The sequence below is a fragment of the Meleagris gallopavo genome, chromosome 3 (assembly GCF_905368555.1).
Source record: "Meleagris gallopavo chromosome 3, MGAL_WU_HG_1.1, whole genome shotgun sequence".
Taxonomy (NCBI): Eukaryota; Metazoa; Chordata; class Aves; order Galliformes; family Phasianidae; genus Meleagris; species Meleagris gallopavo.
The window spans coordinates 49733482-49751189 of record NC_139406.1 but is presented as its reverse complement, the minus strand read 5'-3'; the positions used below and the strand labels follow the sequence as shown (position 1 = coordinate 49751189).

Below are 17708 nucleotides of genomic sequence, written 5' to 3'. Positions count from 1 at the left end.
AGAGTAAATTTAAGTTCTGCTAACAATGATCGGATGTGGCACAGAGCTTGCCCTAAAAGAGGAGACGACAAGCTTGCTTTCTCCACGCACATTCAATATTAAAAATGGAACAATGACCAGCATAGAATATGTATGTCTCCTGTTTCTTCTTGCCAAATTTCTTTCCAGAAAGAAAATACCAACTTAGTCGTGCTCTGCAATATTAGAAGACGTGCATCACCTCCGGAAGTACATTATTTCATGCTTGCTGACAAGAGCTAGAGGTTTTACAGAGAGAACGTATCTGAATACCTATACATGGACCCCAAGATTTCAGCCTCACCATTTGCTTCTGCAGCAGTACCCCATGGGACCAGCCTGGGAGAAGGTGAGTGAAGGATACAACACAACAGCACTCTGGGGCAGGGCAAACCTTAACACTTCCAAATGGTTGCTATATTATCATTAAGCTAGAAAACAGATGAGGAAAAAAGCACTCTCCCAGAAAGTTACATTGACATGCAGGCCTTCAAGAAAGTTTTACTATGTAAAGTAAAAGAATGGTCCAACCAGTTTCTTTTCACGCTGATCAAAAGAGTAACATTCAGTCTCCCTACTTTCAAAAAACAGTTTTTTCTTCCCTACTGTGTGATAATGTACAAAAACACTGCTCTTAGTTCATGACAGAAGACAAGCTGGGAACTGTAACACTTTCAGTTGAAGGAAAAAAAAAAAGCTTACAAATTCAGAACTGCAGCCTGATTCCTCAAGAAAAAAAAAAAAAGAAAGTAATCTGGATGGGTTTTCAAACTTCTCAGACTCCAGCTATAGTGAGAACTAGACAAAACCATTTTCAGAATGGCTCTGACATCAGAAACGCAGCAAAACTAAATCAAAAATAATCTTGACTATTTCTTAATACTGAGAACATCACAGTGTATGTTACTAACTAATAAAAAAGCCATGAAACAGCATCTGAGATCAGGAAAATAAATCTGTGGCTTTGTTTTTACAAGAAGTGGTCTCTCTTTCTCCAAGATAAGTTATGTCTCAAGTCTTCCTACTCTAATTCATTAGTATTCCCCACAGTGCCCCCAAGATGGGGAAGCATAAGGAGGTGAATAACAAATACACAAACCCCAAAACACACATGAATCAAATCTAAAAGACTTTCTCACACTTCTGTACCCAGAATAAGGACCAGAATGAGAGATGAAGATATTACCACTTCTGAAATACCAGTAGCACCAATTACCACAATAGATAGATTTTCTAACAGCATCTTCTGAAATTGTTATTTCTGAACAACATTCAAGTGTCAAGTTGCAATAAAGTCAACGTGCAAAATAAAATTAACATGAAAAACTACCCCCAACTAGTGTTTGAAACAAGAAAATTACAGAATTTCCAATAAGTTGTCATTTTTCCTGGACCTGACTTTTTAATTTTGTGATCTTCATGGATTTGCCCCTACTATTATTTCAAGTGCAGCAATGTGTAAAAAATAAATAAACAGGGCAGGATACAGTTTACCCTTTTTATAATGCTTTTAGGTCCAAATTAGTTCAGAAAAACTCCTCTGCACAGGAGCATCTGAGCAGGATTTATGTTCATTTGTTACCCGCCACTCTACAAAGTGGTGTGCCTGCTGTTAAGCAGACTTTTAATTGTAAAGCATGTGCTTGTGGGCCATCACATTTTAGGTCCTGAATTAAATAATCCATAGCAGGCCTACTTAAGTAAAGAAATCATAATTTAAGAGAATAAAGTGGTGAACAAGCAATAATCAGAGATTCAAATACCCCAGGAAAAAAGACTTTCCAGAAGAGGTACAAAGCCCAGTGGTTGAGTGTGAAAGAAGCAGATACTCAGAGCAGAGGAACCATCTCAAATAAACACATTCATTTGTGGAGAAACAGTCTGCTAACAAAATGCTGTTTCACACCCTTTACACTTACTGTTACTACACCAGAAGATATCAAAACCAACTCCAACCAAGTTCTTTAAGCTGCACTCTTTCAGTATCCATTACTTTTTGGTAAGGGATAACAGTATATATGAAATTTGCTTGCAGTATTTCACTTTTTCAACAGTGTAACTGATTATTTCTTCCCTGTCTCTCAGGGCTTCAGTTTACATCAATAACAGCTTGAAAGAATTCATTTCCCTTAATTACTACAGTAGGCAATGATTAAAAAAGCTGAATGCACAACTTTGCTGTAACAGACACTACAGAGATACAGACTCTGTACAAAGAACATTAAGCAAGTTGAAGAAGACTCTGTTAAAAAAACATCAGTGATTTCATTCAATACTATCAAAGGATCACTCATTCAGGAATAATTCCTTCCATCATGCCTGTCTGTCAAGATATTAGGCTTAAAAAATGGTCACAGGAGTATTATGCACAGATTTACTTTTTGACATTGCACAGTTGGGAAGTTCTGACATTTAATATTATTTGTGAGTGAAGCTGTCTGTATTTGCAATTTGAAATGAGAAAGTACATCCTGCCTGGTTAAATTATTCTCAGACAGGTTGCCCGAAAAAATGATTTTAAAGATGCCCAAATGTGTATCAGCCTCAGGCCATATTGTACTTGCTTTCAGTTTCAGAACTTCCTTTCATCTCTGAAGAATAGAATGTTGTTTACTGCTCAGAATGTTTTGCCATGTTATCATGAATGTATTACAAATGTTCTGCTTCTTGAAATATAGTGTTTGTCTAAACCATTTTTTATTCTACATGCGAAGTCTTAAGCCTTTTATAAATTTGTTTGGATATACTGGCACACTTAAATGCTTAAGTATAAAGAGCCTTCACAAGTTTGTCACCCTGCATAATTTCACAGAAAAAAAAATTCTGCAGAGAATCAGAGAATTGCTTTCTGGTAGCATGAAGCTTAAGTACTAGGCATTGGAAAGCATGTGAGAACAAAAGTATCTTCAGTAGCAGAATTACTTTCCCCTTCTTCTCTTACAACTCAATAATTAGTAAGGCAATCTGTGAGAGAAACATCTTAAAAATAGCAGATACATTTGTAATAATGTTTATGGTGAGTTTTAGACACAGTCTGCACGTACCTTTTAAAAATGACAGTGTAAATAACTGATTGCCACCTTATAATACCAACACTTTTCCATTTCATTTTGGCACAATTCATTTGGCACAATTTAATAAAACCGATACATTGCTGCTGATGAGAAATAACCAAAAAGCACCCAACAGGTAGACTTGTTAAATATTCAGAAACAAATCTGGCAATAATTGTAGGAAACCACTATGAAGAAGAGGAACAGTTATTTGATAGAAGCTTGGGAAAAAAGAGAAAAGGAAGGGGAAAAGTTCTCATGTTGAACTCTTTTTTCCAAATCTTTCCAGGAGTACTATAAAAAAAAAAAATAATCTGTGCTTCCAGCTTCACGAGAATGTGCATTAAAAAACAAGAGAGAAGTGAAGAGTAGCTACTCAAAGGTTTATCATGTTGCTTTCTGTAGCTTGTTTAGACACCAATTCCTTCACTTTACTTGCAGTAAATAGTGAACCTTTAAAGACTTGTGTGTCTGACTCCACAACAGAACCAAAAAAAAAAAAAGGAAGAAATTTACCCCACCTCCTTAGAGAGATCTTTTGTCAGGCTGAAAGCAAACCGACGGGACAGATATCACTACTGTCTCAAGTTAAGTTGCAAATATCAGTTGAGCTTTATACAAGGTCCTCCCAGATTCCAGCATACAAAAATGTGAGAGTATTTTCACTCAAGCATATATTTAAGCTTCTGAGGACACAAGTAGAAAAAAAGCTTTAAGGTTTATCAGACAGGAAAAGCACTACTTCCACCACAAGTTACTTCCTGGGGCTTCTGCTCATTGTGCTTAGGTAACAGGCCAAGCAGCCATTTGTTCATGCAGCACTGAGGCTCCGTGAGAAAGAATGGCAAATCTGGCAACATTTGCAATGCAGCTGGCAATACCCTTCTCCCATTTTCAGCCAAGATGATGATTTCTAACAGAAGCAGGCTGTCAGTCTTCTTGGAAAGAACTTCAGCAGCCTCATTAACTGTTTCCAGGTTAATCTCCAGTTAATCTCCAGCAGAACATTAAGAGATATGTTCAGACCAAGGTCTGTTAAAAGCACCTTCAAGGCATTTTTAAAGTGCTGGACGAGACAGAAAAAGTGATCTGACTCACTGCAGGAAGAGAATGGTCTAGCTTTATGTATTTATTTATTTATTTATGGTGGGTTTTTTTGGTGATTCAGCCAAGGCAAACTCAGAGCATAGTGAAAAAGAGTCCCTATGCATTGCACATAGAAAGAAGTGCACAATAAAATGCCAGATTCATTTCAAAAAGCCATCCAAAGCTACCACGAGTTTGACTGGTGAGCCATGATAACTAGCTGCCATGAAAGACTACTACAGCAGCATTATCCTCCAGAAGTTTCTCTGAGCCATCACTTGATTCAGTCAACACACAACATTCTTCATAGTTCTTGATATAACACACAAACATACCATTAAATTTACCAGAAGTAACCCTTGCAAGTATCTAACACATGGACTGGTTTCCTTACTGTAGGTAATCAATCATTTCGTAAAAAGAGAATTCTTTCTCCCTGTAGGAATTTCTTCCTACAGGGAAGAATGAAAACAGTTCAGTATGAAGATACAACACCATGAAGTGGCGAGTCATTGTAAACCATCTCAGTACCTCCATCCCAGATCCAGCATTTGATGAATCCAGTGGTCTCTTCTTCCTTGGTCCAATGGCTGCCAAAGCTGTGAGGTTAGCTTCTCTTTGTTGCATTTGTGCTAATTCCAACTGTTGCATCTAATTCAAAAAGAAAATATCTACATTAAATACAGTACACAGTATCCTAAAAGGCTACTTTTTTTTTTTTTTTTTTTTTTAAATCATTGTTTCAGACAGTTCTGTAATGCTTATTGCAACAACATATTCGACAGCATCATTTCCTGCCTTTCTGGACACTCTTGACAAATTCCAATAAGTTGTTCCTGAAATGTTAACAATCCTACAGGCAGTACTGCATAAATAACACTTTCTATGGAGACTGTACTGTAATATCAACAGAGTCACAACAGGAGCCTCTCTGCTGGTTCCTTACATCAGAAACCACTGCTGATTAGCAGAGAACATTTTGTCAGAAGTGATGTATGTGACTGCATTAGTATTATAAGTTGAAGTTACTGAGCTCTATGGAATAAGAATATGCTTAGTTCCCAATATCAATTCACAACTGTAAGACACCAGAACTCTTCAAGCTATTTTACCCCAACCATAAACTTGATGCAACCACTCTGAAATATCTCATTATTCAGATAAACAGGATGCTTTCAGTTCACTAATGTTTTCCCCTGCCCTCCCCTGATAATATTTGAACCTTCAAATATATCACACAAGTTAAGAGATGTAGATTTGTTGGCATATATTTGGTTTTCACTTACTTCCAAAATCCTTCAATGCAAAGACATTCTTATAGACAACCTCAGCCTGAGTTAGGTAGACTTAGGATGGGATTATTTATTTAAAACCAGATCAAGTAGCCAGTAAAACTCTTCAACAATATTTTTATGAACCTCAAGTAACAAAGCAAGACTTCCCTTTCTTTTATATGTCTGAGGGTAGGAAATAACCTCTGGAATAGAGAAGGAAAGAAAGAAGGAAGAAGAAAGGCATATGTCCACACTTTAAGATACATACTATTTTGCTCTGTTCAATAGACCAGCTGTCCTGGAGCTCAACCCAGGCAAGCCTGTTGACAGACCTCTAGCTTGGATTGCCCCTTTGCTGCGGGGTGACTTCACTGCAGCATTTCAATACCTAAAGGGAGCCTACAAAGAGGAAGGGAATCAACTCTTTGAAAAGGTTGATACCTGCAGGACAAGGGGAAATGGTTTTAAGTTGAGGGAGGGGAGATTTAGGTTGGATGCCAGGGGGAAATTCTTTAGAGAGAGAGTGGTGAGGTGCTGGAACAGGCTGCCCAGAGAGGTTGTGGATGCTCTGTCCCTGGAGGTGTTCAAGGCCAGACTGGATGGGGCCCTGGGCAGCCTGGTGTAGTATTAAATTGGGAGGTTGGTGGCCCTGCATGTGGCAGGGGGATTGGAGATTCATGATCCATGAGGTCCCTTCCAACCCTGTGATTCTGTGATTTGCTAATATAGCTACACTGCTTTCAGATGCTTCAACTGTCCAGCTGGAAGCACAGGCAGAAGGGAAAATTCTCCCTGAAGAAAACACAACTTCTCTACTTCATCAGGCTGAGTTTGTCCTTCAACACAAACCTCTAAGTTTGATGCCAGTCTTTGGATTATCTGACATGCAACTGCAACAGTTCCTCAGCCAGCACTCTCCCTGCTCTCAGAACTTACAAAATCTGTTTGGACCGAAGTTCTCTGCACTTGTGTGCATGCACGTGTTTTTAGAAAAAAACACACAGCCACAGCATGGCAGCAAATTATCGAGTTCTCCTCCCTTCCTCCCCCCCAGTTATTAAAAAAATTAACCGGAATTCCTCATTCAGTCAGTACAGTTATTTCACTTACTAAACTTGAAATACACTGCTTGCTTTTATTTTTGCTCGCTTTTCAGCTGAGATTTCACTTGAAGAAAAAGATCGACTTGAAAGACCACCTGAGCTTTTCACTCCTACATTAATTATTTCCTCCACTTGCTACTACTACTTAAATCAGGATCTGCAATAAAGAAATACTGTTGTTGTTGTTGTTTGTTTGTTGCAGTGGCAAAGAGAGGGTTTTTTCCCCATTTTGTAATTCTGCTTTGATGTCATTTTTTCTACCATTTTACTTAAGATAGACAAACTTGTTCTTATTTTACTGATGCTGGCAGCTTCACATCACATCCAGCACTGAATTAGCTAGGTTATTAAAAAGAAAGAAAAAAGAAAAAAAAAAAAAAAAAGGCACTTCAGTGAATGATTCCTAAATGGACATTTTTCCATTTAAAACTCAAAAAAACACACATTCTCAAAATTTTTCAACAGAAATTGGGGGATGAAGACTTTGCTATGAGTAGTTGCCTTTTTTCTTGTGTGAGAATGAGACAAATTATTCAGTTATGTAACCAGCAGTTTACAAATCAGCACTGATCACAGTATTTAGGCTTTTGCTTACAGAAAAGTAGCAGTACCTCTGCAACACTAGATACCATCATTCACTTACCACATGCTATTCTTGCTCTTCTGCTCAGTGTAAATGTTTACAACTTTATTCATCAGAATTAACGTAGTTCTGTGTGCTTAATATCTTCCCCTCAAAGCATTTTTTTCTTCAAGTTATACCGCTTTGTTTACAAGAACATTTTTAGAGATTGTAAGGTTTTATGTATCCCTTAAACTTAAGAAGTGTTAGTGCTCTACCTTGTCCAAGGCTACCTCTCCAGCTGGCCTTATTGTATAAAATGTTTCAGAGCTGATGGATCTTTCACCAAGCAGTCCCAAGATGATGCTGAAACACCTATACACTATAATCTGCTCCTGCAGTAACTTCTCCACTCTGTAACTAGTTGGTTCATTCAAATCAGTCAGAATCAGACAAAGGCTTCAGACCAAAAGAAACAACAACGAAAAAAGGAAATTGCCGTCTTGTTGCATTCTAGACATCTTAGACTTCTTTTTGAGATCATAATTAAGACAAACAAATTTAAACATTCAGTTTCATAATGTACTCAACAGATCCCCATTCAGAAATACAGGCAATCATCCAAACTACAGCAAAGCCAGCAAAATCGTCATTTCAACAAGTTCTGTTCCCTTTAAAAGAGTAGCATTAATGTCCAAAATTGTACAAGCAGTTAAAGGATGGGGATAAGAAAATGGTGAAGATAACATCAAGGGACAGCTGAGGATACTGACTGGCTAGCTATTGTTGCATTTTCCTAAACAAAATTAGGAAAGAGCAAGAGGCAACAAGACTGAGTCAAATTTTTAACTGGCATATTCGTAGCACTCAAATTAGGGCAGAAAGATCACTACAATATGCAGAAGGCATTAAGACTAGTAAATACACTTTACTGAAATACAAAGCAAATACATCTAAGCATTGTTTCTCATCGTTGGGCTGCTTTTTTTTTTTAATATCAGTATCTCCAAATAAAACAGGACATGAATAGAAACTGTCACATTCAGACTTGTATCTTGAAAATAGATTTTTTTTTTTTTGGTCTTCAAGACAGAGGTGTATAATGGCAATTTAAGAGAGACAGGGTGAACCTGTCATACACTGACCCACAACGCAGGTTTCCCCCTCAATCTGACCTGCTTCATCTACTGAAAGATGCTGCTGTTTTGCCATGACACGGAGACAAATGCACGTTCCATCCCAAATTCAGTCCTCAGGATCAGCGTGAAGAGGGGACAAGCTCCAGGCAAGAGGCAGATGAGTGCTCCTGCTCCCCCTTTTCTGATTTTTACATACACGAAGAATTACAGTACAAAGAGTTCTAAAAACCTGTGTATAAAGATCAAATTGCTATGAAAACGTCTCAGAACTTGTAAAATAGTCTTTGTTGCTGCTGGCTTTTTTAATAATAAAAATAGGGTTTAAAGTCTGGTCTTGCAGCAAGCAGGAATCTCTAGGGTGACACAATAACCATTTTAGCTAATCTGACCTGCAGCACAAATCAAAAAGTAAGGTATGTTTTAAAGGCCTCTCTTATACCGAAACGGTATTTGCAGCATGGCTGTAATCACACAAAATGAAAGGTTTTCAAATTGACCTCTGTTCTTCACTCAATCCTCTACTGAGGAAAATATTTCTTTTTCTGCTCACAGAAATTGTAGTCACGAAGCCTCATATCCACATTTCAGAAAATATGCAAGATCTATTTTTACTGTTACATCAGTGACATTTTTGGTGGCATTTTAGTATTAACAATTAAATTTCAAGCTGACAACAAGAAGCAGTTGAGATGAAGCGCTGAGACTTTTTACAGTTGATACTACATGTTGCTTTTAAGCCTTTTGAGCTAAAAACTACATGACACGTGATTGTTCACATTGTCAAAGCTCCAATAATTCAAACCCTGTAAATCCAGTAAAGTTTTCCTGAAACCTGCAAGGAAAAATCTCTTAAGCACAACAGAAGGAAGGAAGAAGTATTCTCTACTAGAAATAAACTCATTAACACCAAGTAATCCATGAAGCAAATGGCAGCAGGTGACTAGCATCAAGTAAGGAAAAAGGAGAGAATTGCTGAATGCATCTCCACTTTTGAAAAGGAGTAACAAAAGCACTCGTGTTCAGTCACAAAGCAGAACACGATCCCAGTATTTGGTATAAGCTTTCACAGAAGAAAAAGTGCATGAAACCTTTACTCTCCAGATTGTCAGTAACAGGTCTGAAGTTAAAGAGGAGCCAAACAGACAGTAGTCATCCAGCACAATGCTGGCAGATGATAGGCGCCTCAAGAAATTCATGTCACTGCCCACATCTGCAGGAGTTCATACACACAAAAGTATTAGGGAATGAGAAACATTTGAGAAGTGAAGAAAAAATATCAAGGCACTAGGAAGTTATGTTTAGGGGAAAAAAAAAAAGCAGTCTTGGCAATGCAGTAACAAGTAGAGACATATGGATGGAAATGAGCTCAGAAGAAATGGTGTAAGACAGATGGAAAGCTAAACACTGCAGTTCTGGATTTCGTTTCAACTGATATAAGGGAAGAGACTAAAAAGTGTATCTAGAAGATACTGATTTTAATATCAAGAAAAGAGCAAGGATTGGGATGTCTCCACATACAAAGTTGTAGACTGACAGAATATGGGACAGATTAAATAAAATATTTAAAGTAACAGAAGAACTGGCAGGAACGGAAAGCAGGGAAGGCTGAAGACAAGTTAATGTATGCCTAAGGCTTATGTGTGCTACCCAGCAATAAGTACATCAGGAGTAATAAAAGCACTACAGCAGATGAACAAGAATTTGTGTAAGACTTGCAGGAAGGAAAAAAGTAAGGGCTGCAGGCATACAGAAGAGGTATAAGACCTAAATTCTTCCAGCTTCCACAATGAAGAAATTAGACAGTAAGTTGATTAATACAGATAAGTCAAAGCAACAGTCACCAAATGACAACAATTCCTTCTAACTAGCTTGCAGCCAAACACACATACATACTATTGCCACTTACTAAACATTTTAAGCACCTCAACATTCAGTTCTTTAAAGTGGGGCACAAAACACACTGAAATTAATTCTCACCTTTTTATCCATTCTTTTTTCCAACCACCCTTTTCAACTGAAGTTTCGTTGTGTCTCACTGTGTCCCCCATCAAACGTTTTTAAATCTTCCTGTTGTTCTCAGTTGCTTCTCCCCTTTCATTGTCTTTGGAAGAAAGCTTTCCAATTTTTTGCACTCTCTTAAAGCATTTTAAGGAATGTGTGACAAAAATGAAAAACAAACCTTAAAAATCTGTTTTTGGTTCTGTGTCTCTCATATTGGTTGTCATGAAGCTCAATGAGCATTACTGCCTTTGGCCTCTACCTTTTCTATACATAATGTTCTGCCCTACAGGTTGAATGCTGCTGAATAGCAGAGTTCTCATACGGGGGGTTATTCTCTGAAGAAAACTGACATTTGAAGGCAGCATATTTAAACATTTACCATCTTCTCCTCTTGCCTATAATGCAATTTCTCTTCTTGCAATTGCTTTCTTTCAAACTGTTTTAATTAGCCATACAATTAATTTCTGACTTTTCCCTCTGTTGTAATTTAAAAGTAGAAAGGCAGAATAGCATGCACTGAGTTGATATGCAGCCTAAATTACAGAGTAGTACCAACTACTGTAGATTTCATCCAAGTTAATATTCCACATAGATGCTTCAGTGGCAAAACAGGCTCGAAAGTAGCTGCATCCTCCAAAACCAGATGCCTTAAATATTTATACCATGAAGGCTGCAAAATATTTTGGAAAATAACAGAAAATTTTAGCAACACAACCATGCAGCAATCAACCACAGGTTAGAAAAAAAAAAGAAATTTGAAAAGTTTTGTTTTGCTTCTCCTTCAGTAGACACTTGACATTTTCTAACATATAAATAACTAGGTACCTACAGATTTAAATAAAGATTTAAAGAAAAAATCCAGGAGTTAAGAAGTTACTGCATCCTAATTTTGCCCATTCTTGTTAAGAATTTCTCAGGTTTGGATTGCCTATTTCATTTTACTGGCTTTTTAACAAATACTGATGTATTTCTGTGCTCTCTAGAACAAATGGAGTATGCTCAACATCTGCATCCCATCAGTTTGCCTTACTTAGAGGCCTAGAGAAGTTCATGTGTGTCTAGCACCTAGCAGCAAGAGAGCATCAAGCTCTCTTTATGCATGTTGTTAGACACAGCTGAGGCTACTTTTATTGTGAGGCCAATAAAAGGCTACAGCACCCTGCCAAAGCTATCAGCTACCCCATAGTTTTCATTGTTTCTGATGCTATTTGTGAGAAGACTGCTCATCACTGCCAGCGGACCTGCATTACCACAGCAGAAGAATTGGACTTGGGGGTGTTGATCGATACTCAGCTAAACATGAGCCAGCACTGAGTTCAGGTGGCCAAGCAGGCCAATGGCATCCTGACTTGTATCAGAAATAGTGTTGCCAGCAGAAGCAGGGAAATGATCATCCCCCTGTACTCAGCCCTGATGAGGCTGCATCTTGAGTACCGTTCTCAGTTTTGGCTGCTCCACTACAAGACAGACATTGAGGCTCTTAAGCATGTCCATAGAAGGACAACGAAACTGTGAGAAGTCTGGAGCACAGGTCTGATGGGGAGCAGCTGAGGGAACTGGGATTGTTTAGCGTGGAGAACCGGAGGCTCAGGGGAGACCTTACCATTCTCTACAAGTGCCTCAAAAGAAGTTGTGGCAAACTGAGGGTCAGCCTTGTCTCCGATATAACTAGTAACAGGATGAGAGGGAATGGCCTCAAGTTGCACCAGTGGAGATTCATGTTGGACATTACGTAAAATTTATTCTCCAAAAGAGTGGTCATCCACTGGAATGGGCTGCCGTCCCTCACCATCCCTGGAAGTGTTCAAGAAACCTTTTTCTTATTGCAGGAAAAAAAAAAAAAAAAAAAAAACCACCAAAAAACAACAAACAATTATGCCTATTCGATAATCATGTTTTTTTCAAATACCACAGAAGCAGGTAAGAAACACTACAGAAAAATAAAGACAACATAAATCAGGTAATTAAGTTGAAGCTCTCAGGAAGTCAATGAAAAAAAGTGAGGTGATTTTTGAAAAAAAGATAATACAGAACAACAGCATTTCAGCCATTAGACGACTCCCAGGAATGCACTGGAATCACGCTGACTTCAGTGTTTTCTGTGGGGTTTATTTGGTCTTTACAGAAAAGTAGTGTTCAGCCTTTTCCTCCAGAACAGTTAATGAGAAAGGCATTGAATTTTCTCAGTATCTCATCTGCTGCCATCTTTTAATATCTGCATCAAAATCATAATAAAACAACTTGTAGGAACAAAGAACTAGAAAGACATGTGAAGTCATCAGAATACAAAGTTGCCAGAACAGCCAGGGAGGAAGCAAGCAAGTTTGCTGCTTATCATCAGGTAGGCACTTCACACGCTCTTCCCCTTTTTCAATATGCAGCTGCTCACCTTTTTCACTGCAGGGTGCATCAAGGTAAGAACAGAGGTGAAGGCCACTATTATGGATTAAACAAAGATGCTATCAGAATGATACTTGTTCACCTGCTTAACCTGAAGAAGCACTCTTGCACACACAAAATCCAAATGGCTTACCCAGTTTCCACCTTGAACTTCCTACAGCTGTAGTACAAATAGACTCACTTTTCAAGATGACACAGAACAACAAAAAAAAATATCAGAGTTTGTATTTAAATTTACAGTACACTGATGCATACTGCCATTTTTACAGGTCGTTTTTGATGTACTATGTATATACCATGCTTGCTGACCTGATAGCATCCTACACTTACTTAAGTGATCTCCTTTCAGAAGAAGAAAGGAAGCTAGTGATAAGCTATAAATACAGCTACAAGAATTGCATCAATTGAATATTGTTTATAACTAGAAGTATAGTTGGAAGTAGAACATGAAGTATCAGAAAGCACCTGAAAAAAATTAAAGTTTAAAAGTATAAGCATCAGGGACAGCGCAAGGACTGCATCCCTCTCAGTTTGAAGCTGCAACTAAGGGTGATTGAAAAGCAGGGGCAATTCATCCAGGCTTTGGAAATGCTGTTATACAAAGAGCTGGCCTATGAGGTGAGCAAGGACAAAATTCTTGAGTGGATAAAGGAGCAGCTTCAGGCAAGCCTAGCAGCTGTCTCAGAAAGAATGTGCACTTTCCATAGCTATTAAAATTTGCTGAAACAGGTGAAAGAGGGAAGTCAAAGACTTAATTCATAGCCAGCTATGCAGACTAAGAATATAGCAAAACAAATGACTTAGCATAAGGGAAGTTTTAGGTAATAGGTCATGCAAAAAGGGACAAGAAGGTCACAGCAATTATTTATAGTCTTTTAGATAAAAGAATCCACTACCAAGTTTCTGGATGCACTTCCAACAATTTCAAGAAGCTGCCCCCAGCTACTGGATGACAGTACATCCTGGATTTAAAAGTATTCATTGTTACAATATACACTCTATATTTTGGGAAACATTGCTTTAAAAAATATCCAGAATGTCCAGTGCCATTACCCCACATTCTTTCCCTACTCTCAGCAGGTCACCATTAACATACAGAAGATAGCTCTGAGGAAGGAAGACCCATATTCATTCTTTAAGACCTACCAAGGAACAATTAAATTAGCCTTTCTAAGTGGATACTCAACCAGAATTGCCTGGAAGGGATTCGATTCCAGCTGAGAGAGGAATTGCAATTCCTACCTTTGGTTTGCTAGGAACAGGCTACACTCACAGTTTGACCAGTAAGAATGACAATGGTGAGCCTTTTCAGGCTTTCATCCCAGCACATCTTACACTAGTTTCAGGTTTAGGATGTTTGTTAATTTCAATTTTGCTCTAATCGCAGACCTACTTGCACTTTTCGTACAAAAGTGAGCTAACCATCAACAAAGCGTCAAGACTGACCAGCTTCATGTGGGCTCCTTACAACGTAACCTTGAAATAGACTAAAGAAAGCACCTATGGCACAGGAAGGTGGGTCTCCTGCACTGCTCATGAAATCTGGTGAAGTTCTGGCTGCCCCACACTCAGGAGAGCAGAGGGTAAGGCAACACCCACAAAAAGATCTTCATTGTCTGAAGTGGCGTATCTGCCTGCTTTTCTTATGATGAAGCAGTTGGAGACCCCTCCATGAGTGGCAGAGCACAGACAAAACACAGGACAAGCACAATTAAGGCTATGTTAATCCAGCACAAGATAAGATCTACGAAAGGATATGAACTAGAGAACTTTATACTCAAGCAGTCCTCTCCACTCTGTTGGCTACTTTTTTGTATACCTATAAGAACCGAAATACACTCTTAAATTTCCTTCTTCTAAATATCTGAGTCATGGAATGTTTTTCAAGACTCTGTATGCTATTATTCAAAGGCAAAGAGAAAAGCAGTTGCATAAACTAATTGCTAAAATGCAGGTTTGTAGAGGTTCAATAAAAAACCTATAAAAACAATCAGATGATGCAGAAGTAAGGCCACCTACAAGACAAGACAAATCAGCATTTACCCACTGATTGTTGAACCTGGTGGCAATGAGGGAAACTGGAAAGGGCTTTAAGGCAACTTCTGTACTAGCAGATTATTCTGTAAGCATGAAGAAAGAGTTGTAAGGAGGAAAAAGGAATTAAAAGATAGATAGTAAAGCAAGTTTTCATTCTACAAATTTCTTCTACTTTGGTGCAAATCCAGAGCACTGATTCTAATACTATTTTACTGGATTTCCATTTGTTTTGCCTCAGCTCCTACATTAATCCAAACAATAAGGGCCTTTACAGCATTCATAAATAACCTGCTGCTGCTCCTGGCACCTAGGAGCCAAGTGCAGCAATGTTAAGCAACAACAAATTTCATAGTTCAAGAGGCACAGTTAAGGAAGAAGGTTGCTCAGAAAATCACACTCATTTAGCACAAAGATCCTTAAAAATTGCATGAAATCAGTCAAGTAACTATAGAAACCAATTTCTTCAGCTCTGTATCACACGTCTCACACCTCAATTGTCTTTATTATCATCTGCTGTCAGATCCTTAATCAGAAATGTGAACAGGCTTGATGATTTATTCAGCAGGGAAAAGAATCTGTAGGTCAAGTGAAAAATTTCACACACACATACACACACATCTTCAACCTTAGGTACTTTCATTTCATTCTGTTCCCAGTAGCTCTGGGGGCAACTCCAGTGAGATCCAATATTAAGGCTCAATTAAAATAAGCTCCAATTAGTGGAGCTTTTTTCTCTCAGGCTAGAAAAGTCAGGAAATGGATATTGGGAAATGTAAAAAGTCAGCTACTGAGAGGAGGCTGCAGACATAAATGAACTTATTTGTTGATTTCTACAGTTGCTATGCAGAGGCCTCTGGGAGTAAAAGCTTAACCAGTCTAAGCTATAAACTAAAACCCCTGCAGCTAAACATGAACTGTGTGAAACAAGGGCTCCATTCCAGAACAGAAAACTGCTGGGCCCAGAAAATTAAAAGCCAGAGGCATTTTCCATTTAAAACTAAATCCCAGTACCGCCTCCCAGCCAAAGAATTATAAGCAGTATCAGATTTACAAAACGAACAATTACCCTGGAAAAATGTAGCCTATTGTACAGTCCCAGATGCTAAATCTCAAAGTTTCTTTTTTTTTTTTTCTAATCCCACATTATATTCCTACCAAGTGTACCGCTGTAGTTTACAAAGAGCCATTTCTAAACAAGACTAGAACTACGAAAATAAAATGTTGAAAGAGAGCTCATAACTCATTGACCTCGTTTAAAGCACTGCCCTTGCCTGTAGCAGTTCCTGTCCTTCCCCAAGGCCTCTGCAAATGGTATGCAACAGCAAAATAAACCCTGACCTAATTGCCAGGACAGGGCTGCCAACCTTCTCTCAGCACACAAAGGCAAGCATGGTAACTTGAAAGACCTACCTCTTTCACTTTCTGCTTTAAACGCAGATGCTCTGGATCTTCTTTATTGGAACGGCTCTACCAAAGGAACAAGAAAAAGATTGAATAAGAATTACTAGCATCCAAACACCACAGTATACATTAAATATTTAATAAATGACAATTTTCTCCTGTGATTGAAAGATTTTGCTCCAGGGGCGAATGCCTCAATCCAGACTGGCTCCCCTCCCCCTCCACATACATACACCCCCCCCCCCCTCTCCCCCCCAATCTGGGCTGGCTGCCTCTGCTCTAGCCTGAAGCAAGATTAAACTGAAAATGATGCTAACACTGTCAGTCAGGTCCAGTCTAGGCATGATGCTGTTCATGTCAGCAGCAGACACTTACAAAGGACAGGAAGTGCAGGAAAGAAAAGGAGTCATAATTCTGTACTTCTGCAAGTACAACTTGATTCTTTCCAGTCTGGATTACATTTCCACCCAAGGGGATCCAGAAGTCAGCTCAAAAACAAAACAACAAAATAGGAGAGGATCGAGTCTCATCTGATTGTGCAAGATCTACTGATTTGTTGTTCTTTTTTTGTTGCTGTTTACTTGTTTTCTGCTCTTATGGGGAGGGAAGTTGGAAGGATACTTATTCTGTTCTGAGTCTCAGATGCAAGCGTACCAGCTCAAAGTTGAACTCTCTGATCTAACTACAGAAAAGAAATATACCTGTCAAGGCAGCAAATCTCACCAAATTCCAGGTATGGAGAAGAACACGGGCATTTTCTGAACTCAAATGAAGTTTATGGCTATGCGAATACTGTTTTTATTTCATTTTGTCCAGAAGGAATAATCAAAAGAGCAGCTCACCCTTACCACTTACCTGAAAGAATTCCTATGGTTTTTAGAAGAATGTAAAAAGCCTAAAACCCTTTTCTGTATGGTTTGAGCTATCCTAAAATAAACATTAAAGACAGTGTTTCAGCTCTGAAAAGCAAGAAATGATGTTCTTACTTTGGCTGCTCGTAGCAACATTTCACGTTCCTCTTCATCCTTTCTTCGCTTTTCTAGGTGATCAAGCTTTTCAAGAAATTTTAGCTGTGCTCTGGTGTCACTAGATACAATGTATGTATCGCTCCCCTGAAAAGAGAATTTTGTTAGACAGGGCTTTTTATACACCACTGGAGTTAATAAATGGAATCAGCCTGAAAATAATGCTGTTTTCTCAAGCTGAGAAATGTAAGATACTTTAGAAAGACTTCAGGTGGTAGGTAGCCATTTACATATCTCCTCTCCACTGAAGCATGCTTCTTTGGATTTGTGACTAGCAAGAGGTTATGGAGCAATTGACAAAATTAACACCTCATTCTACTGTCTATTGACTATAATAATATTAGAATTGTAGTCCATAAAGGAAGGCTATTATAAATTTCATAACCAGCAAACAAACAAGATTGTCTTCTGGATGGATTATTAAGAGGAAAAAGAACAGAACTAAGATCATCATACCCTTTCCCATTTAAAGACAATGGATAAAAACATAAGACCCAAACTTTTGAAGTTTTTGCCATTTAATCCAGAACTTGAAATAAGCCTTGCCTGTTGGGGAATAAAACTGGTTATATTAATTTTGTGGGTGGGGAATGTGAGGTGACTATACAT

The 17708-nt window shown here is 38.4% G+C and overlaps 1 protein-coding gene across 2 annotated transcripts in view; it reads right to left on the bottom strand.

The window, feature by feature from the left end:
* Positions 1–17708, bottom strand: part of TAF4B (TATA-box binding protein associated factor 4b) — a 70270-nt gene that overhangs the window by 6323 nt on the left and 46239 nt on the right. For both annotated transcript variants that reach the window (XM_085220923.1, XM_031552843.2), the window contains exons 12-14: positions 17061–17186; positions 16084–16140; positions 4689–4808 (exon numbers count right to left, since the gene is read on the bottom strand). In XM_085220923.1, coding sequence (XP_085077049.1) covers positions 4689–4808; positions 16084–16140; positions 17061–17186 — 303 coding nt within the window. The remainder of the gene's footprint in view (positions 1–4688; positions 4809–16083; positions 16141–17060; positions 17187–17708) is intronic.